The sequence below is a fragment of the Leptodactylus fuscus genome, chromosome 8 (genome assembly GCF_031893055.1).
Source record: "Leptodactylus fuscus isolate aLepFus1 chromosome 8, aLepFus1.hap2, whole genome shotgun sequence".
In the NCBI taxonomy this organism is placed as follows: Eukaryota; Metazoa; Chordata; class Amphibia; order Anura; family Leptodactylidae; genus Leptodactylus; species Leptodactylus fuscus.
The window spans coordinates 54,663,369-54,687,591 of NC_134272.1; the positions used below are offsets into that span (position 1 = coordinate 54,663,369).

General features: G+C 40.9%; 1 protein-coding gene across 1 annotated transcript in view; it reads right to left on the reverse strand.

Moving 5' to 3' along the window:
- Positions 1–18,613, reverse strand: part of CIITA (class II major histocompatibility complex transactivator) — a 54,866-nt gene extending 36,253 nt beyond the window's left edge. The window contains exon 1 of the mRNA XM_075285775.1: positions 18,346–18,613. Coding sequence (XP_075141876.1) covers positions 18,346–18,598 — 253 coding nt within the window. The 5' untranslated portion in view covers positions 18,599–18,613. The remainder of the gene's footprint in view (positions 1–18,345) is intronic.
- Positions 18,614–24,223: the final 5,610 nt, after the last annotated feature.

The following is a 24,223-nucleotide window of genomic DNA, read 5'->3' on the forward strand; positions in this document are numbered from 1 at the left end:
TGACAGCCATGTTAAATTTAAGAGAAAAAAGTAGTGATCGAATTCCTATGAACGTGCATATGCAACAAACTAAGCATGTAATTTAATATACAACATTAATAATTCTATATTATACTTAAAAATAATTGATTATTTTATTTAAAAGTCAGAGCTGGTAACTTTTTCCAACTCCGACTCCACCCAAAACTGTTCCCGACTCCAACTCTGTAGCTCTGGTTTAAATACAGAGAGGGATGTCAATAACTGTGTGGGGGCAGGGTAATCAGGACTTGCACTGCCTCTCCAAGGAGTCCTGCTAGGAGAAACACACATTAGGGTGCATGCACACTACGTAACGCCGGGCGTGTATGAGAGCCGTACACGCCGGCATTACGGCAGACTGCTGAACACTTCCCATTCACTTCAATGGGAGCGCTCGTAACAGCGGCGTTTACGAGCGCTCCCATTGAAGTGAATGGGAAGTGTTCGGCAGCCCTGCTGTAACGCCGGCGTGTACGGCTCTCATACACGCCCGGCGTTACTCAGTGTGCATGCACCCTAATTGACAGCTCTCCCTGTATATGTGTGTGTACACATCAGGAATCCCAGTATACTAGCGCCTGTATGCAGTCCTTGTAACATGGACACCAAACAAAAAACTCTGCCTGGGTCTGCAAACCCTGTCAGAACTTTAAGGCACCAACTCAATCAGAGATCTGCCTCATCAAGCAATTAAGTATAAACGGGCTATTTAATCCCTGCTGAACTTCAGTCTTTGCCTGTGATTGTCTAGTGCAAGTGGGTTATTACTCTGCTGGGAGAGACTTTTCCTACGGATCACTTGATTCTTACAACTTGCTATTTCTCCTGGTTTACAACCTTGGCTTCTGACTTGGAACTGGCTTTGACTTCTTGGTTTTCACTTTTTGGCTTGGACTTCAACTTTGCCCTGATACTCATTTTGGCTAATATTTAATCTCCCGGTAAGATCTTTGCAAGATTGTTTCTTCCTTTGTCCTCCCATGTGTAACTGGTTTTGTTCTTTATTTTATTAGTGCACTTGTTGCCTGACACTCCTTTGTTTTATGATCTGAGTCCCGAACAACCAAGTCCATCCAACCTTGCAGCGGGCTCTGGTGAAAACATCGGTGGTGCTTCAGATTTCACACTCCAAAACAGTGTTGGGCAACTGGTGGCAGTTTACTAGCTGAACTGTGACCTAATCTGTTCCCAGTGCATTTCAGATAGATTTTATTTATAGAGCTTTTTGCTTCCTAGAGACCAAGAAATACTCTCACTTTGATTTCAGCAGTCTGGTACCTTTCACAATGTAGTGTAAATGGGAAGTTGGTACCGCCTGGGGATACTTCAAAGTAAAAGTCCTCCAAAATGGAAGTACTAACTTAGACTACAGAAGTGCGACATAAGGACATAGCATTGTCATAAACAATAGAAAATTATAAATCTATCTATCTATCTATCTATCTATCTATCTATCTCTGAGTATTTCATTCCACATATCAAGCTATTAAGAATTTGCAGCAGATCCTTCCTGCTTTTGCGTGCCGACCTGCAAAACCCCATATATTAAGGGGTTTGGCCCATGAAGAACATTTATAACTCATTCATTGGATAGGTGATAAATGTATGGCCACCGGGTGACCTAACATGGGAACCTCCACGGACCACGTAAATAGAGATTGTGTTACTTCCAATCACTTCACCTCTATGGGTCGAATGGAGATAGCTGATTACACTACCACTTCATTCACCCTGGGGATTGGGGACCCTAGTTGTCGTGATTGTTGGAGGTCCCACCAGTTGAATCCTCAGGAATCATACCATTTATCACCTATTTTGTGAGACAATCAATGTTCTTCATGGGTCAAATCCCTTAATGTAAGGTAAAATCTGAGAGAAATATCAGATTAGTGCTATTCAGCAAGTGAACCTATTCATTATACAATTTGCTAGTATGGCCATTAATAATATATATGAAGAGCAGAAGGGTCAGAGGAACATAGGTCATAGCCATAACCAAGTCTGAAAATATGTCTGGTGAACATGACATGGCTGACAGAAATCTAGAGAGTTGTTCTAACCACCTGCAAGCTGTTATCAACCAGAACAAAAACAGACTGCCGTGAAATTTTGCTACACGGAATAGATACTGTTGTGCTCCCACGCCAATACATGTCTCCAGAGACCATGATATTTTTGAGTATACTGTATGTCATGGTACATGAACAAGCGTCCTTTGAAAAGGAAGTTAATACATCTATGGTGTTGGTAAATGTTTATAGCATGTGATACAGGACTACATTCTTCATTGAAGGTTTACACATCAAATGAAGCATGATAATAATAATAATAAAAAATAAATACATATATGATAGACATGAGTCTCTTTTAATCTATAAACATCGCATTGCGACCTAAGGGATGAAAAGAATGAAGAAGTTTATCAATGGATTCACACCGGTCTTCAGTTTTCACTATCTCTCACGCCCACACATTGCTTTATCCAACACATGTAAATGTATAGCTTCTGAACCAAGCCAAATACAACATGGACTTTTCCTAAGCCTACATCAAATTTATCAACAAACTTTGCATGCCAAAAAAAGCGGAGCCCCCAAGATGTACTTTTGCACCAGGGCCCAGGAGTCTTTAGCTACAGCCATGTCAGGGGAGTGGTCTTTAGTAGAGATGAGCGAGTAGTATTCGATCGAGTAGGTATTCGAAATTATACTGTAGGTATACTACAGTATTCGAAATATTTGTACTCGATGGAATACTACCAGCTATTCGCAGTAAATATTCGATTCAGAGTCAGCATTGATTGGCCGAATGCTATACAGTGTATAGCATTTGTCAAATCAACGCTGGTTCTGCAGCAGGCTCGACCTTGCTAGTCAGGAGAGCTGGCAGCTTGCTGTTACGAGGGAGCTGACTTTTTCTCATAGGAATGAATTGACCGGCGTTGATTGGCCAGTGTACAGCATTCAGCCAATCAATGCTGGTTCTGCCGGAGGCTCGTCTGTGAGGAGGCGGAGTCTAAGTAGTCTCACCTACGCTCGGTCTCCGCTTTAGACAATCCGGCAGGTTTCCGTCTTCTGCCCCGAGAAACTGGACAGGGGGTGGAAACCCGGCAGTCTTTATTCACATGAATGGATTTGCAAAGTGTCCACCTGTGAGCGTCTTGCGCCTGTCCGCAGCTAAACCATTTTTTTTTTAACCAGACACAAAGTCCTGCATATCTGACTTTTTCTCTGGTTAAAAATAATGATTTCGCTGTAGAGAGGCAAAAGACGCTCACAGTTGGACACTTTGCAAACCCATTCAAGTGAATGGGTTTGAAAACTGACTGCCGGGTTTCCGCACCCTGTCCAGTTTCTCAGGCAAAAGACACAACACCGCCGGATTGCCTAAATCGGAGACCAGGCACAGGTGTGAACCCGCCCTAACTTACACTAGACAGTATTTCTCACACCAAGTTTTTCTTAGCAGATTCTGAAGCAATTTTTTTCAACTAACAAAGAAGAAGCGTCCTGTTCCATCTTTTCTACCTACTTTTTGGGTAGAAAAATCATATACTAGTACTTGGTACTAAATCACATATTTATACATGTAAAGCTAGGTTCACACTAGCGTTTGGGTTTCTGTTGTTCAGGTCCGCTTAAAAAGCGGTTGCTGCGGATCCCATTGCCTATAATGCAGGACTTTTCTCTCTATATATTTCAAGTGGACTGAGGAAAAGATTCTCCGGTCACCCAACGCTAGTGTGACTGCAGTCTTAGTCAGATCACTTCTAAGGCTGTGGTCACACTATCGTTGGGTGACCGGGGACTCCATCCCCCATTGCACTTAAGGCAGGACTTTTCTTACCAATTTTGGGTGAAAACTTGACGGTCTCTATTATAGTCTACTGGGTCAAAGGGTTTCTGTGGTTAACCACTTTTTAAGTGAATAGGGTTTCCGTTTTTCAGGACCCAAAGAACAAAAACCTGATTACTAGTGTGAACCTACATAAGACATGTGTCTTCAAAGATGAACAATTCCTTATACCTCATTTAATAATCTACTTGCCCTTTCATTTCTCTTCAGCTCTCCGATATCATTTTTAGAATATGGAGCACAAAACCAAACCCTATGTAAAACTGTTTCACCAACTGCAAATTTCTGCATGATTCTGGGAACCCCTCATTCATTTTGCTTACTCCCAGTGGATAAAATGTGATATACCATCCATGGTCATGTGATATACCGTCCATGGTCATGTGATGAACACACAGGTGCACGACTTATTATAGTCACAGCATAGTAATTAGACGTCTGCCTGGTAATGAGCTGTGCACCTGTGTATTCATCACATGACCATGAACTGTATATCACATGACCATGGACTGATTTTTATCCACTGAGAGTAAGCAGAATGAATGACAGCAAGCAGAGATCTGGAAAGCCATGAGGAATTGATACAGAAAGTATATTGGAAAATTGTAAATAACATTTGTCTCATCTTACTGGTCAGAAAGTGGACAACCCCTTTAATTAATAAATATATTTGGTCGCATTTCAATAGTTACATGTGGCAGTAAGTATATTAACTATCCTTCCAATCAATGGTCCTCCAAATCAGATTGTCTCATAATGGAGACAACTTGGCCGAATAGAACATTTTGGCAGATGCGCCGGCTACAGGTGACTACTGATACATACTGATACAAATATTGTGAGTCCCAGGGGAGGAACAAGGGATGTGTCTGTAACACTTCGCTAGCAGTTGGTTTATTTTTATAGCTCACAGGAACCATGCATATTATTCTAAGTTCACACCAGCACCGTCTCTCCAATTTTTTCTGGTCCGTCAGAGGACCAGCAAAACCCCCTTGACTATAATGGGGTCAGTCGTGCATCTCTCATTTTAAAACTGAAACCAATGGAGGGAAAAGTCCTTCATTCAAGAAATTTTTCTTCACTGATTTTCAAGGGGACATTGCGATGGAGTCTCCAAGAAAGCAATACCTGAGCAGTTGTATGGCTGCAGCCAACAAAATGTATTTGTTCTATCTACTGAAGTCTATGGAAATGATCTGAATTTGTATTAGTTTCCATGTAGAAACTACAGAATGTAACTTACATATTACTATCAGGGGACAACATCAGGTAGCATAGATGACAAGGCAGCAATAGGGCAAGTCTATCGACATGGTGTAACCAAAATTCAGGCAACTAATCCTGCTTAACCACTTCATGACCGGACACATACAGTCCTATGAAAAAGTTTGGGCACCCCTATTAATCTTAATCATTTTTAGTTCTAAATATTTTGGTGTTTGCAGCAGCCATTTCAGTTTGATATATCTAATAACTGATGGACACAGTAATATTTCAGGATTGAAATGAGGTTTATTGTACTAACAGAAAATGCGCAATATGCATTAAACCAAAATTTGACCGGTGCAAAAGTATGGGCACCTCAACAGAAAAGTGACATTAATATTTAGTAGATCCTCCTTTTGCAAAGATAACAGCCTCTAGTCGCTTCCTGTAGCTTTTAATCAGTTCCTGGATCCTGGATAAAGGTATTTTGGACAAACAATTCAAGTTCAGTTAAGTTAGATGGTCGCCGAGCATGGACAGCCCGCTTCAAATCATCCCACAGATGTTCAATGATATTCAGCTCTGGGGACTGGGGTGGCCATTCATTGTAATTGTTCCTCTGCATGAATGCCTGAGGATTTGGAGCGGTGTTTTGGATCATTGTCTTGCTGAAATATCCATCCCCGGCGTAACTTCAACTTCGTCACTGATTCTTGAACATTATTCTCAAGAATCTGCTGATACTGAGTGGAATCCATGCGACCCTCAACTTTAACAAGATTCCCGATGCCGGCATTGGCCACACAGCCCCAAAGCATGATGGAACCTCCACCAAATTTTACAGTGGGTAGCATGTGTTTTTCTTGGAATGCTGTTTCTTTTTGGACGCCATGCATAACGCCTTTTTTTATAACCAAACAACTCAATTTTTGTTTCCAAAATGAAGCTGCCTTGTCCAAATGTGCTTTTTCATACCTCAGGCAACTCTATTTGTGGCGTACGTGCAGAAACGGCTTCTTTCTCATCACTCTCCCATACAGCTTCTATTTGTGCAAAGTGCGCTGTATAGTTGACCGATGCACAGTGACACCATCTGCAGCAAGATGATGCTGCAGCTCTTTGGAGGTGGTCTGTGGATTGTCCTTGACTGTTCTCACCATTCTTCTTCTCTGCCTTTCTGATATTTTTCTTGGCCTGCCACTTCTGGGCTTAACAAGAACTGTCCCTGTGGTCTTCCATTTCCTTACTATGTTCCTCACAGTGGAAACTGACAGGTTAAATCTCTGAGACAGCTTTTTGTATCCTTCCGTTGAACTACTATGTTGAACAATCTTTGTTTTCAGATCATTTGAGAGTTGTTTTGAGTAGCCCATGATGCCACTCTTCAGAGGAGATTCAAATAGTAGAACAACTTGCAATTGGCCACCTTAAATACCTTTTCTCATGATTGGATACACCTGGCTATGAAGTTCAAAGCTCACTGAGGTTACAAAACCAATTTTGTGCTTCAGTAAGTCAGTAAAAAGTAGTTAGGAGTATTCAAATCAATAAAATGATAAGGGTGCCCATACTTTTGCACCGGTCAAATTTTGGTTTAATGCATATTGCGCATTTTCTGTTAGTACAATAAACCTCATTTCAATCCTGAAATATTACTGTGTCCATCAGTTATTAGATATATCAAACTGAAATGGCTGTTGCAAACACCAAAATATTTAGAACTAAAAATGATTAAGATTAATAGGGGTGCCCAAACTTTTTCATAGGACTGTATTACTTTCTTTAGTACATGTGTTATTGAAGGCTATAAAAAAATTTTTGTTTGAGTTATTCATATAATTTATGCATATTTTTTTTTCATAAATATTGTTAACAAAATAACATAAAAACAACGTTTTATTGTTTATATCAGTTTAAATATAAAGAAAAGTGTTAACAAAAAAAAAAGTACTTACGTCTCTTCAGACCCCAGAGTATAATAGGCAGAGGCCCAGGAGGAGAGATCAAACATTAAAAACCATGTTACTCACCTTCCCTGGACTCCGACGCAGCTCCCTGTTCTCTTCTTCCTGACATCAGAGACCAGTGATAGGTCCATAGGGGTTACGTCAGCATCATGATGCATCACTACACCAACATGACCCCAGAGACCCAATTAGCGGTCACTGACATCAGGGAGTAGTGCCGAAGAGAGAGACCCCTGAAGAGACCCCAGAGTAAAATAAATAAAAACTCTTTGAGGAGCAAATCCCAAAAATTTCAGGTCTGTTGAACCTGAAATTTCTGGAAAATTGTTTGGGGTCTCTATGGGATATTATACTGTGTGGAGGGGCCAATATTGGATATTATACGATGTGGTGGGGCCACTATGGGACATTACACCATGTTGAGAGGCCACTGTGGATCATTATACTGTGTGGAGAGGCCGCTATGAGACAATATTCTGTATGATCTTGTATTTTTGCACAAAAAATGTAGGCAGTTTTCTAATAAAAGTGAATTCATATTTGTGCAAAAACACAGTGAAAGTACCAGTGGTCATACATAGTGTGTCATCATACTAAAGGTGCTGCCACGTGGTGCTCCTGGACACATGTATTTACCACTAATTCAGAGCTGTACATGTCCTTTCATTGCTTCTAATGGGAAAGCACAGGCGTGTCCTGGGAAATAGCAGTAAACGCATGTGTCCAGGAGCATCTTGTGGCAGCACTGTGGCATGTTATGGTTTGTGGTATATGACTTTAGTATGTGGCTTGTCAGCCTTGGGCCGGGGCCCCACAAGCCGAAAACGCTGTGGGAAAAATTGCAGTGTTTTACAGTACTTACAAAGTGGATGGGATTCATGTGAATCCCATCCCCACTTTGCAGAAAAAATTGCAGCACGGACATGCTGCGATTTCCAAAACAGTTGCGGTTTTGAAAATCGCAGAATGTCAATTATATCTACAAAAACGCTGGCGGCTTCCCCATAGATATAATTGTAACAGAAAGACCGTGGAGGAAAACTCTGAACTTTCTGTTCAAAGCGCTGCAAGAAGAACCGAGATGCGTTCACGCTGCGGTTGTTTCCACAGCACTTTAGCGCTGTGTTTCTGGCCCAAGGGGCCTTAGCCTTACAATTATTGCGCGGCAATCGGAGTTCCTCATTTTTTATTTTTTTAAGTGAAATTCGCACAGCATACAAAAAAAAGGGATCCTTCCCCTGCCCTCCACAACCCAGTTGTTGCTTTGAAAGACATTACGAATCTGACAAACTCCCTTTAATACTTGACTGTGACTCGCTGGAATATTATGCAGAAACTTCAGAGATTTTTAAAGAATATCATGAGAGTTTATTCACACAACAGGTTTGATGGCTGTGTGCTAGCTGTTTTTATTAATTGCTACGACACAGCCCTATTCTAAGTATAGAAACGCAACGGTGTTGGATATTACATTTTTTCTGCTGCAAGTATTTTTACGCAATGTGTGGATGGGATTTGCTGCAGTTTTTGCCGCAGCGCTTATGCTACTTGGGGCCCCACGGCCAAAGGGTATATGTCGGAACCTTTCCAGGTTTTAAGAAATAATTAATGTAAATATTTTGAAAGGTTTCTTTAGAGGTAGCATACATTATTTATACATAGAACTGATAAAATAATGACATAATATTCATATAATCCAATAATGATACATGTCTCCTGTAAACACAGGTTCACCGTAGTCAGTCCATTTCTGGGAAATCAGGCGGCAGCATCCACAGCCATGGAAACTCCCCAAACTACTCCTTGGAAGACAGCCCAGACTTAGCATTACAACAGCATGGACTCAGTTTCACTTTCATTTCGGAATAGGCTGTAACAGAGCCAAGAACTAAGCTTGATACAAGCTCAAACCTCTCAGTATCTTCACATCACTGGAGGAAACTCATCCTTCCCCTTTCCTTACAACATATGCATCAGTTTTATGTACATTCATGTTATCCGTGCCAAACTTAGACCAGAAGTATAAAAAAAACACAGATCACCCTAAAAAGTCATGTCATGTCATGTGGTGCAGTTTTGAAATCTAATTCTTTCTGCAGATGTTGGTGAAATCTAAAAAAAATTGGCAACAAAATCCACGGTACGCTCACTATGCCATTATTAATGTCCGTTGCTGTCATCCGTCACAGAATGAGAGCCCCCTATGACTACTATAAAGAACACAGTGCATCCATTCAGATCCATTCTGCCATCTTTGTTTACTTTTATAATGGAAGGAAACATCCTGCATGTACAACTTTTGCAAGCTCTTATAGGATATGTTCCCAGAGTGTTTTTTGCAGGTGGATTTTGACCCGGAATCCGCCTCAAAATCCGCCTGCAAAAAAGGCTCCCATTGTAAAAATTAAACCTTGAAAGTGAACTAAAAATCCACACTGATATCCGCAATACAATATGCACGTGTTACATGCAGATCTGTTGGTTGTGGTGCAGAATAAGCTCAGACATGAAAGTAACACAAGTAACGTTTAAGAATCCAAGGCGTATTTGTAGCTGTACTTTGTTGTGGAAATGTCTGCAATTGCGCAGTCAGTGTAATACGCAATCTGTGAATCTAGCCTAACAGATGGTGGAGCTGTAAGACATGTAAGACAGGTACGGTATGTGCTTCTATATCCGGTACCATAACACACAGCATTGCTTGTAGGGCAGTATATATCTATAATATGGAATCCTGAGGATCACACCACAGTATTTATGTAAAATCCAGCAGAAAAAGCTCCTTTATAAACATTTGCTGAATGGCGCTTATCTTATGGCATCATAGCGATCACTATAAACACAGACACACTTGTAGGTGTGAACACTATGCCCTACCCCCACATTCGCCATAACACATCCTACGCCATTGCTGGCCAAAAACTAACAGCGTCTAAACTCCATCGTGTTAGTCCATCTATATTAACCCTAAAAGTGATACGATATCAAAATAATAGAAATGTCAATGTTTCTCTTTCTAGTCAGCATGGCACTTTATACTGTATACAAAGAAGTGACCTCTTGGCATCTACAAACTACACCCATGAGTCACATCTATCTATGTGAGAATCACTTTCTCCTAAAGAAGAACAAATCTGTCAATAAGAACAATGCAAGATGTGACAATGAGCTAAGACACAGGTACACGGTATAAGTAAGCAGTGCAGCCTGCTGTGTGTACATACATATACAATACAGTGCAGTGTGATCACTTACCCTGCATCCTGCGCTCTGTACAGTCCCTGCGCTCTGCGCGCTGCTCCACCTGCAGCTCTGTGTATAGCGGCCACAGCAGTCCGGAGATCTGCGCATGCGCACAACACACTCTGTGCCGTCCCGGGTTGTGAAGTGACTGTAGGCAGTAGAGGACTGTTCATACCGCTCTGTACCGCACTCCACTCCGTCCCTGAGCTGCGCACACTATATAAGACTGCCCTCCTGTTCATATAACTTATTATTAGTTCTCATATAAGCTCTCCTGCTATTGCAAAACGGCAACAGTACACAGTGTGAACATGCAGCAGGGTCTCCACATGATCATCTACAAATGGAGGGAGAAAAAACTACCAGTAATGAGGTGTTTATTGATGTGACTTACCTGCAGGAATCGCTGCGCGACACTCCACAGCAGCATAGGGGGCAGTGCATACAGTGGTTTTATTGGGAGGCTTTTTTGGAGGAGGATTCTGCTGGGTCCATTCACATGGAGGAAAACGGTGAGGAATTTGGTGTGGAATTTCAGCACTGAAAAAAAAGCCTCCCATTGACTTCAATACATCCTTTCTCTGCTAGTGTAGGGGACCTCAAATGGTCCTCAATATGTTGCAGGGCTCCAAATTAAATAATTAATTAACAGGCCTAGATGGACTGCAGCCATCTTTGACCTGGAGAACTGATTAAGACACAAGATGATGGTGTATCAAAAGAGTTCTGATTTATTGTTACAGGGAGTCAATATTTATACAGACAAAAGCAGGTTGGACTTGACATGATTGGTTATAACATAAGCTGTGGCACATGACTATTGGATAAGGTCTGCATCTCATTATTACACTCCAACCTGGGATGACCTTTAAAGAAGAATTTAAAATATTTATGTGTAAACCAACATCTTACACTAATTCTAGATGTATATCACAGCAAGAGAGATAATGATCACATGCTGGTCCGACGGTCAACAGGTTATTCTACACACACCCTCAAAGATGAGACCCTTACAACAGATAAGGAGTTATAACCCAACCATCAACATTCCACACGCCTTATCCCCTAAAGGGGTCTCTTAGACTCTAAACAGACATCCTTATGAAGCTTATATAAGAAAAAGGTTACAAAATGGCTGACAGAATACAAGATGGAAGATGTGATCCTAACACTAGCATTACCCATTGAAGTCAATGGGAGGCTTTTTTTTCAGTGCTGAAATTCCACACCAGATTCTTCTCCATTTTCCTCCATGTGAATGGACCCTTAGAGCCACCGTGTCTCCCCAATAATAAGACAGTGTCTTATATTAAATTTTGGCCCTAAAAATATTCTATGTCTTATTTTCAGGGGATGTCTTATTTTATTTTTGTGTGTTGCTGTCACCACTGCACTACACTGAGATGTGCTTGCTGCGCAAAGACTGTATGAAGAAAAACATTGCTGTAATACCGTACATTGTATCCCTTGTTCGTGCTGCTGGGGGATGAGCTGGGAGAGTGGACCCCCTGCCGCATACGATGCTTAGTATATGCACAGTGGGCATCTCCCAGCTCATCCTACAGCAGCTGGAACTACGTATCGTAGCGGCGTCAGCAGCCGACATACCTGTGCACACGGAACATCGAGCACAGTGTTCAGCCGGCTGCAATGTTTTTCTTCATACAATCTTTGCGTAGAAAGATTATTATTATTGGGGGATGTCTTACTTTCTGGGGGTGCCTTATATTAGGCAATTCAACAAACAGGGTAGTTCACACGGGGCAAAATGGTCAGGATTTTGACGTGGAATCCGCATCAAAATCCTGCTCAAAAAACCGCCTCCCATTGAAATCAATGGGAGCTGGTCATTTCCTTTTGCCGTGGGTGGTTAGCTTCCGCTCGCGGAAAAAAGAAGCAAGCTGCCCCTTCTTCAGGCAGATTCCCTGTCTGATTCAGCCGCGGCGTCCGCCTCACGACACCACCCTCCAGACTAGGCCCATTCATTTGGGCCTAATCTGGAGTGGAAAGCCGGTGCCAGTGCACTGCACCAGCATCCAGTCGCGCGCGGAAAATCCGCTTCAGCAATTACGAAATTTTTTTTTTCCTCCAGCACAGCATATGGACCTTGAAAAAACCGCTAGCGTTTTTTTCACGCGGTTTTAGCCAATTCCATGTGGATTTTCCACCTCCCAATGACTGCATTTGTTTTTGCAGGCGGAAAAAAATTCACTAGCGGAAAAAAAAAGCTAGCAGAACCCATAGAACTCTATGGGGAGGTGTTTTTTCCACGTAGATTCTGACATGGAAAATCCTTGCCAAAAAAACCCTGTGTGAATGGACGCTTAGGGTATATTCACACAGAGTTCTTTGCAGGTGGATTTGGAGGCGGATTCTGCCTCAAAATCTGCCTGCAAAGAACTCTGTGTGAACATACCTCAAAATCAGCCTGCAAAAATGGCTCCCATTCACTTTTTTTTCTGCTAGCTACCTAGCGGGGGAAAAAAGCGACATACCCTATCTTGCCACGAATTCCGTGGCTGAGTCAGTTGCGGCGTCCGCAGCAAGAGACACACTCCTGCTTAGGACCATTCATTCAGGCACTGCATCGGCATCCCGTTATGGCTAGCCGCGCCAAAAAAACACCAAATGCCATTAGCATCCTTTGCTAGCATCTGTAACAGAATGTTAACAAACCAACAGATTCGTCATAAATCTGGGATTTGATCTGTTGTACATTAGTATTTTCACCAAATCCGTTACACGTGAAGGACTTTCATGTCTGGTCAAAATAACGGACTTATTGCGGACATTTAGCGTGCATTATTTTTAACATTAATGTCTATGTCTAACAAACAGTAATGGGCGGTCATCTGTTCTGTATAAAAACAGTCGCTAACTGATAAGAATGTGTTATTAACCCCTTCCCGACATGCGCCGTAATAGTACGGCGCGTGTCGGGTCTGTAACTATGGCGACCGCCCGGGAGCCGGGCGGCCATCATAGCCGCCGGGTGTCTACTGCTTTAAGCAGTAGACAACCGGCTCTGATGCCTCCGATCGGTCCCCGGACCGATCGGAGGCATTAACCCCTCCGGCGCTGCTGTCAAAGGCGCCGGAGGCGCCATTTTCCCGGCGGCGCATGGGCGCCGCCATTTTGGCAGGGATCGCCGGCTCCTGGAGCATGCTCCAGGGCCGACCCCACGTTGCCATGACAGCCGGGAGCCTTGTTAAAGGCTCCCAGCCGGTCTGCAAATTCTCTCTTTTGCAGGCTGGTGTATACAGCCTGCAAAAGAGATGATGATTTTTTGCAATGCATTGCAATGCATTAGCATTGTAATGCATTGCATTAGTGATCAGACCCCCTGGGGTTCAACACCCCTAGGGGGTGTAATAAATGCAAAAAAAAAATTAAAAAAAAAGTAAAAAAAATATAAAAAAATATAAAAAGTATTAAAAGTTCAAATCACCCCCCTTTCCCTAGAACAAATATAAAAGTAGTTAAAAACTGTGAAACATATACATGTTAGGTATCCCCGCATCCGAAATCGCCCGCTCTACAAATCTATAAAAATATTTTTCCTGTTCGGTAAACGCCGTAGCAGGAAAAATAGTCAAAAGTGCCAAACCGACGTTTTTTCACTGTTTTAAATCTGATAAAAATTTGAATAAAAAGTGATCAAAGCAATAACATTTCCTGAAAATGGTAGAACTAAAAAGTACACCCGGCCCCGCAAAAAAAGACGCCCTATGCATCCCCGTACACTTACGTATAAAAAAGTTACGGCCGTCGGAATATGGCGACTTTTAGAAAAAAAAATTTTTAACACCGTTTTGGAATTTTTTTTAGGGGTCAAAATGTAAATAAAACCATATAAATTTGGTATCCCTGGAACCGTACCGAAACACAGAATACAGGGGACATGTCATTTTGGCTGCACAGTGAACGCCGTAAAATCAAAGCCCGTAAGAAAGTCGCAGAAATGCATTTTTTCTTCAAATCCACCCCATTCTGAATTTTTTTCCTGCTTCCCAGTACATTATATAGAATAATTAATGGTGGCATCATGAAGAAAAAATTGTCCCGCAAAAATTAAGACCTCATATGACTCTGGGAGCGGAGAAATAAAAAAGTTATGGGGTTTAGAAGGAAGGGAGTCAAAAACGAAAAACGAAAATCAAAAAATGCCATCGGCGGGAAGGGGTTAAATGGATCAGTTAAAAAAACAGACAAATTAACGTCAGTTAGTGTCCGTCATTATAAGCGCCCTTTTTTTTTTATTTAACGGACCAGAACTGACGTAAAATGGTAGTGTGAACACCCCTTTAAGCTACATTTACACTACTGTTGGTAGTTCATTATTATAGGGACCCCTCCCATAACAGACAGTAAATGGACACTATGGGTATGTTCACATCTGTTCTCAGTGAGTGCTCGGAGGATGGGAAGTCACTCAGGAAGAAGCCTGGAAGGAAGAGAGGTAAGTATATAATGGAGTTAGGGGTTAGGCTGAGTAGGTTGGGCAGCACTAGTAGTGGGCAGGATAGCTTGAGAGACAGGGAGAGGGTGTATGGGAGGAAGGGAGAAAGGAAGAGGGGAGTGAGGTGAGAGTGGTTAATGTGGAAGTTACATAGCAGGATGCGGAACTCAGTAAACAAATGCAGAAGATACCAGGAGCTCCTAGAGACACCCAGAAATCAGTCAAAATACAGCTAAAGGTATATGGGTGCGTTTATTACCCACTAGTAGTAGTAACAGACCTTTTTTTAAAAAAAATAAAAAAAAACATTTTTTTTCCCGGAAAACCCCTTTAATGTTAAAAGAATAAGTCCAATATTTTGAATGTTATGTCTGCTAGGAAAAAAATGGACATGTGACGGATTTGGTGAAACAAACACTAACGGAAAACAGATCAAAACCCATTTAAATTAACGGGATTTTTAACAGATTTATGACTGATCAGTTAGTGTCCTTTAACATTTTGTAAGCTAGCAACGGACACTACTAACGGTAGTGTGAACACCCCCTTAGCCGTAAATATCCGTTATAACTGTTATTTGGAGTGGAGCCAAAAGTCCTGAACCCTACGTTATCATCAAAGTAATGGACCAGTGCTGGATTTAATGAAAGCAGGAAAAATAAAAAATCCTATTGAAATCAATGGGAATTTTAATGGATTTTTGACGGACCTATTAGTGTCGATTGTTAACATTTTCTGAGAAAAGCTAAGAATGGGCAATGACAGTGGCAGTATGAATGCCCCCTGAGGCTGAAGCCACGACAGATTTGCCAACAAGCTAATATCTATATGGGTCTACACAGATTGTCTTCAATGGCAGTAGCTTGATATCCAGTATCCTTTCTTGCTAAGAGTATCCATGATGGAAAATCACCAGTGGAGTCATCCCATGTGAATTTAACTTTTAAGGGGTTGTCCAGCCACAGCAAGTTGCATAGGGAGTAATTTGCTGATCAAGGGGTGTCTCACTAAATGGAGCAGTGGGCAGCCGCTTAATTCATAACTGGGGTGAAAAACGTCCCAGTTCTGGAGTTTTTTGGGTATCCCAGCAATGGGACACCCACTGATCAGCAAGTTACCCCCCAACCACTTTAATGGAGTAGACATAAAGTAAGACTGGATATTTTTACTCAAAAAATAACTGAAAATGAATGTCAACCCAGATAACCAACGTCATTTTGTTCATGTCAGTTATTTCGGTTCAATTATTACATTATTTGTGAGATTCTACCTGCAGTTTCATTCGGAATGAACACATGCAAAGTAGGAGTGCACAGAAATGGGAAGCATAGTATTATTTTTCTTCATGCTTGATCCACTTCTTAGGTGCAAAAAACTGGAGCAAATACTACAACAAACACACTATCCAAAGGTTATCCAACCTCTTACAACTAATGGACTGCATTCATGATAGTCAATCATTTTTAGATTGGAGGGGTCTGAACAATTCTTATGCAAGCGCTGTGGCCTATTCACTGTATATAGTAATAAACTATGAACTATAATTTACACCAATTTCTAATATAAATTATAGTGAATTTGTTGAGCCTCTCCAGCTCATCTCCATCCTCTTTTTGAGGATGCCTAGGAGGTAGAAAAAAAGTTGCAATTTTTTGGGCAAAAATAGTCCTGGGCAAAAATTTGCATTTTTTTTTTCCACTAGAAGACTAATGTAGGGGGCTTCCTAATTATGTTACATGTTGTCATTTATGAACCAAATTAATTTAATCTTTCTTCTTTTTCTATGACATAACTCACCTACTATATTTCTGCCTAACACATACCTAAACTTTAAAAGCTTATTGTATTTAAATAAATTGAGTTTTAAAAATTGCCTGTTTCTTCACTGATTCCTCATATGTGTACACAGAAGCCTCAAACCTTTGGTAAACTACATCGGTGTATATTTAGTATATATATGTCTGTGTATATTTAGTATATATATGTCTGTGTATATTTAGTGTGGAGTGCACCCTCTCGGCCCACTAGGGGGCAAAGGTCCTTGTTTGGTACACAGATTGTCCAAAAGCAAGACAATGCCTGAACATTGGGTGGGCTGATTAGAGACCAAATATCAGAGCTTGGAGAAGCCCATGAGATAGACATAAATCCAGAGGGGTGTGCATTGGCAGTTAGAGAGAAGTATAAAGAGATCCCTCTGCATAGAGCTGTATTACCTGGTGGATTATCATCCGGCTCTACAGTACACTGTAACAGTTTCCTCCCACAACAGAGCTGGATTATTATTTATTTAACTTCCTTATATCCCTATCAGTAAGTCTTTGGAGTGTGGGAGGAAACCCACGCAAACACAAGGAGAAAATGTAAACTCCATACAGATATTGTCCTTGGCTGGATAGCAAGGCAACAATGCTAACCACTAAGCCATTTTGCTGCATAGTTTATCAGGTAAATTATAATCCAGGTCAAATGGCTCCTTATGTGCTGTAAATGGTCTCATGTCTCTCCCTGTCCTCTGTTTCCCTTCATCTCCAGCTCCCCTCTCCATAGACTTCATTGTAAATTCATCTGAGCATCTGTGTATGGTCTGTTCCGTGTACAAACAGGATCAGTGAATGCAGAGAGTGATAACAACAGAGACACATGCACTTTAATAAAGTATATTGCAAAGTTTGCTACATTTACCTGCTCTATCCGTTTATGAAATTAAATAATACAATTTTAAATAGCTCTTTAAAGCTAAAACCCCACACAGTATATATACTGTATTTCACATTCCGCCTGAGGAAAGCAATAGAAGTGAATGGGAGGTGAAAAACTGCTCCAGAAATTGCTCCAAAAAACGCAGCAACGTCCAAAATTCGGACCAAAATAAGCCAGACACTTTCACATGTGAACTAGCCCTTAGCCACCAGCAGAAACGCTTCATAAATAAAGTGAAACAAGCAAACAACCCCCCCAAAAAAATTGCAATTTATGCAAAACACAGGCGCAAGTTACAAATGTGCTCTGTGAGTTTTCTCTTTCTGCAGCCTGTGGATGGGATTTCATACATCTCGCCCACTTTGCTACTACTGTAAAATGCTGCAGATTTCACGGGAATTTTGTGGAGAATTTTTTAGTGTTTCAGTTCTTCGAGCAACAATACTTCGAGCACGAACTCTGGGAAGCCATGAGTCTGACTACGGTGTATCACATTTGACCATGCGTATTATAACAAACATTTTTGCTTTATTATTGCATTATAGTTTTTGGGTTGTGATTTTACACCAAGGGTCATCTTGGGAACCTGCACTGTCACACACTATCACTTACCTTTGTAGTGATGGAACATTGACTGCAACACGTGTTACCATATGTGCTACAAATAGGTGAGAAAACTAAAGCAAATAGAATATTTTGTTGCTTAAAAAAACGATTGAGGTTTAAGTGCTATTAATTGTACGGGATGTTTTACTTTTACTTTCTTTATGGTGTGAATGTGCACATAGCAATAATAATAACACGATGACTTTCAGTTATAAGTAATGCTATTCTGACTTTGGAATTACTATTTAGAAAGTAAATTGTAATATTAATTGATAGACTTACAGATTGTTGGCGTTTCCTCTTCTTCAAGCGTTGGTGGAAAGAGCGCATGGCAACTCTCAGGATGTTCAAGTAAGGATAAGGTTATTTTCCGACAGAGGTCCTCAATGTCACTCTCACCAAGTAAGCTGTTATAATATTCCAAAGATATGACTCCCATGTCCACCAGAGACTGAAGATAAAATCTTAGATCGGAAGATGAGGTTTTCAGTAGCATGTTCTTTATACTTGGCAAAATCTCCCGAAATGAATCCATAGCTGTAAATAAATAGCAGATAAATCATGTATCTAGACTGAGTGCTTCCTATAAAGAGACATCAGAACCACAGCAAGTCTTGCAACTAGTTTCCTCATTCTGTGTAACCAGCCAATGGATAACTAAACCTGCTGCTACGAAACTCATCTGTTCCCAATTTTATTTACACACCACATTAATAAAATAGAAATTTGTCTTATGTGTTTTTACATTTTAAAAAAATTTCTTTAGGTCCAATGTTACTTGAAAGACTGTTGAAAATTATGGAAATGTCTACACGTAGAATGAATGGCGTCCAGCCGCTTAACCCCCTACGCGCCGGCCGCTCCCATTCATTCCTTTGGGAGCGTGCTATTCGAAGCTACCGTTACGAATAGTACTTTCTCATCTCTAGTTTTTGTCATTGGTGGCTCTTTTCAAACATAGAATGCTCTGAGTATTTTCTTATTGGTTTGAAAAACCTAGAAAAAATTTAGGCTGAAGACCAATAATGGAGGGAATTTATTACTGTATATACTCGACTATAAGCCGACCCGAATATAAGCCGAGGCCCCTCATTTTACCACAAAAAACTGGGAAAGTTTATTGACTCGAGTATAAGCCAAGGGGGGGTGGGGGGGGAAGATTCAGCAGCTACTGGAAAGTTTCAAAAATTAAAATGGTCGGAGTTTTTGAGTGCAGCAGTTGCTGGGTGCTGGGAAAGGGGAGGGGGTGTTTTGGTTGTCTGTCTGCCCCTTCCCTGAACTTGAGGACTGCTTTTTTTTCCCCCCCACTTGGAATTCAGTCTGGCTGAATATAGGGTATCTGAGGTGCACCTATTAACCCCTTCCCGACGGAACAGGAGCACTGCAGATACCCTATGCTCAGTAGACTGGGCACTTTCAGACACAAGATACCTAATGTGTAGGTGCTTCAAAGTAATTTTCTACTTTTGTGTCTGTTCTATGGAAAGGAGTGATTTAGAACTTTTAATTTTCTTTTTTTTTCCCCCCCCTATTTTATGGGAGATTCTATACATTGATATTGCTGCTGGTCATAGACCTTCCCTCCTAAAAAAAAATACAAAAAAAAAAGTTTTGCTTTTAAAACCCATTCAAATAAATGGGTTTTAAAACTGACTGCTGGGAAGCCGTTCCCTATGCAGTTTCTCTAGGAAATATGACCGAAACCCGGCGGACTGACACATGGTGCATAGGAGCACAAGTGTGAACGTCCCCTCACAGCCCCAGCAATATATAGCATGCATTATAAAAATGTGGAAAACCCCTAAATGTTACAAAATAAGAAGTGGCACTGAAAACGCTTGTGAACTATGTCATGCAAACTGCTTGAATGGTAAGGCATTTGTGAAGGTTTTGATGAAGTAGGTAGTAGTGGGAGAATGGGTTTGAGCTTCTGCAGGTCACAACTATTAGAAGAAAGGGGGTCATTTTGATTTACCAATATGCCATTGGCCATCATTCTATTGTCTCCTTTTTCTTCAAGGCCCTAATTGAACCGTTCCCAAAGTTTATACGACATTTCTTAGATACATAGTAAGATATATTATATGCAGGATAGTATTTGTAAATGTTCAAACACAACATAACATTTGGCATAACATTGATTCCATAGAAAGAACATAAATCTCTCTTGGGAATTCTGTGAAGTAATCCTTAACATTTAAGAAAGAAATTGTCAGTTGTCTAATTCTTACAAAGTTGTATGTGAAACTAGCTTTTCCCACCAAGAATTATTTGCACGTCATCTGTGAAAAACAGTTTCTCAAGAAATAATTGGTTGCACGTTTACAAATGTGTAATAGGTAGAAGATGCAAAAACAAACAAAAAAAAAGAAAAGAAAGATAACAGGAGAGTTCACTACATAGAGATGGAATAGAAAATAACTCAAATCATAAGCATGGCAGAACATCACTGGTGAATTTTTAGCAAATTACAGCCCTTTAAAAGCCAACATAGTATATCTGATACCACATTTGAAGTCATACTATGTCTGGGCACCCGGGTCAGTATAATAGCAATCTTCACTAGAATCCACCACTTTGCCTCTTTCTACTTCTGTTTCTTATCACAATAAAATCATATTTCCTAGATATTTCATCATTTTCCTAGATTTGTCCTGATACCTTCCTCCAAGGACAGCATGTGAAACACTGGCCCTCATTTACTATTGTGTTTCTGCCAGAATTCTGTTGACATTTTGCGATATGTCTTGGCACATCTCCGGCGCATCCCTTCTTTGCGCCGTACTCACTACTTTCTAGACAGTCAGCAGAGTGGGGCGTGAATCTAGGTGGGTCAGGGCAGGGACGAGCAGATATACTGTAACCCACAGCAGAAAACTGGTGTGAGTTATACCACAAACCTATACCTGACCCTGACTGGTGTAGATCTATGACCAGGCCGCATCTACATGTGCTAAAAATTACTCACTAGCGTGTTGTTCACCTGGTGGGGAATTAATTAAAATTGAAGTAAAGATTACCAGTCTTATTAAATTCCCCCAATATGTTTTTTTGGGTGGGAGACTGCTAAAACAGTAAAATCGTGACGCAAAGCCGCCGCCGCTGCAGACATTATGTGGGGCCTTAGCCTCCGATGGCATAAAGATATAGGGAGGCGTGGGGGCTTTGCCTTCTTAAGAAATGTTGTAATTACATCTGAAAAGTAAACCATTGTCGTTTTGCAATGAGCAGTGAGTCACAAAGACGAGCAGCAACAAAAATTTTCTCTTTTAACATTCGTAGGAAGTTTAAATGATATTTTAAGGCCGAGACCCTATGTTTTAAAAGGGCCGCATTTTACATTATCTGCAAAGTGGATGGGATTCTGGCTAATCCCTTCCAGACACTGCAGAAAAAAAATCTGCAGGGGAAATTCCACGAGTTCAAAAGCACATGTGGTTTTGCAAATCACAGCATGTCAATTATACCTACGGGAACCCTGGCGTTTTCTGTAATGCAGAAAGCCCACACGTTTTTCCTCTGTGGAATTTCTGCTTCTATTATACCTATACGGAAAATGCCAGCGTTTCCGTATGTGTAATTGACATGCTGCTATATGCAATAACTTTATGTGCAGAAAAAAACACGATGCAATTTTTGCCACGGTCTTTTCCGCAGCAATTTACTATGTGGAGCCTTAGGCTAAGGCCCCACATTGCCGAAACGCAGCTGTTTTTATTGCAGATTTTTTTGGGGGTTTTGAGCCAAAGCCAGAAGTGGATTGAGCAGAAGATAGAAGTACAAGTACTTTATATATATATATCTCCCATTCCTCTTGTAACCACTATTGACTTTGGCTAAATAAACTGCAACAAAAAAGCTGAGTTTCAGCAACGTGTGGCTTTAGCCTTAGTACGTTTTCTCCGCATAGATTGGGAATGCAAGAAGTTAGTTAAACCAAGAACTGTGGGGTAATTTATCCAGTGCTGCACATCAGGATTCTGGTAGAAAAAGTGACAAGGTAGAATTTTTGTGCCTTTTTGAGCATATTTGTGTAAATAATGTTTCCCATTGTTACATCAGTCACCACAGTTTTGAAAACTGGGTACGAAATTTAGCATTGTGTGTCTAGCTGTCTGTACATCAGATTTATCAAATAAAATGTTTCAAAAGTCACAAAAATTGTCTATATCCCAGTTGAGTAAGTGGGTGGCGTGTAACGTATCAATGTATGGGTCACGGAAAATCATGGATGACACAAGGATACCAATCTGTGTGTCATCTGTGCTGGTTTCATTGACACAAAGACAGCACACAGGCCTAAGTTTAAAAATTCTCCCTGTTGTGGTGGTGATGGTTGCTGAATGGGGCTGCACCCAGTAGGGGAGGAGCCCACATATTCTTTGTAGATTTTGCTGAGAAGCATAAGATCCCCCCCTTACGTGCTATCTATAATACTGATGTCTTCTTATATTGTAGAGAGGCCTTTGAGTCCCCTCAGGCTCCGGGGCCAGATAGTGATTTCTTCCTCTGCACCTCCTATGGCTACACCCCTGGCCATTGGGTATCTACTGTTTTTTTGTCAGCTGGATAATGTACAATAACAAACTTTCTTCATCTTCTCAAATAAAAATAGACAAGTTGTACTGCTTGAACTCTCTTCTCCTTTTTTCTTTCATTTCTCCACTTTCACCATGTTTTCCCCTTTGTTTTACTATTTGTACTTGCAGCAGCTTTGTGATTCATTACTTTTAAGTGGTGTGAGAATTCGGCCTCATTCAGATAGCATAGTATTCTGCCAGTATTTTGCATAAGTAATTGTAAGCCAAATCCAAAAGTTCAGCAGAACTTCGTCGCCCCCTGATGAAGTCTTTACGGCAAAACGCGCATCGGGGTGCGTTCTATCGTGGTATGTACTATTCTTCCTGATTTGATTTACTTTACTTTACATCCCTTCATTCCCACATCCACAGTATTTTTTATACTTGTCCTTGTGCAGAGCTAGCTATATTAACCCATGTATGAAAGTTGTCACTATGACTTCACTACATATAAACACTCACTGATGCTGATCTCTCTGCTAAAGGCTATTTTTTATCACCATACTCCACTGCTGGATTGGTTCATTGTTACATACTTACATATTCTCAACTACCACATATGTTCTTTGACAGGTAGCATTAGTTCCCTTATATGTATACGTTTATGTCTCTGTACTTTGTTGTATTAATGTTTTGTAATATTTTCAAATAAATCATTGTCTTTTTTTACTTAAGATGATTCCATTGTCCATGTTCTATATTGTTGATTTTTTGCTAAAACTTTTTTGCTTTTAGTTGTATATTTTCGTATTTCTCCATCTTCGTCAGCAGTGTTCTCTTCAGCGTCTTCTTCCGGCGGTGGCTTGTAACTTCTAGGCCTCGGGCTTTGGGCAGAGCAGACTGCGCATGCCCACAGGCCACGAGAAAATGGCCGCTTGCACAATATTGTAAGTGGCCATTTTCTTGCGGTGCAACGGCGTGGAGAAGAAGACGAAAGGTAGGAGACAAATAGCCTTTCTTAAGGCTATTCCGATGTGGTAACTAGAAAAAAGTGTGTCTGACTGTTAGGATCCCTTTAAATCCGCACCCTAGATATACTATGCCACAGGCTATATGGACCTGGACTGACTGTAGTAAGTACACAGTGAATGATCATTAGGTGGTTTATTAGCAGGTTAGTCCTAATGCCTGAAATGGTCTAAGGATTATGGAACCTGCTTTTCTCTTCTAGCTTTTCTAAAAAGTCAACTTTAGAAAGTCTTAGCTTCCCACTGTTAGGAATCTCAGTGTGTATTCTCCTCACAGCAGCACTGCTTGCTGCTGTTGCCTTAAAGTTAACATGCTGACATATGAAGCTTTCTGCAGTTATCCGAGCTTTGAGAGGCTGAACCCATCAGCAGCTGAGGAGGGATATTTAAAGTCTGTTATGAAACCCCCATGTGCCTGCTATTAGTTAATTGTGACTAGTGAAGCTCCTGTGTTCTGAACATATCTGTTTGTTTGTTGTACTACTGACCTTGGCATTCTTACTGGATATTTGCTAGCTTTCTGATTTTGACTTTGACTGTTAACTCTCTGATTGACCTTATTCCTCATTGGACACATTTATTCCTTTGATTCTGCTCTTCTGGTTTGACCTG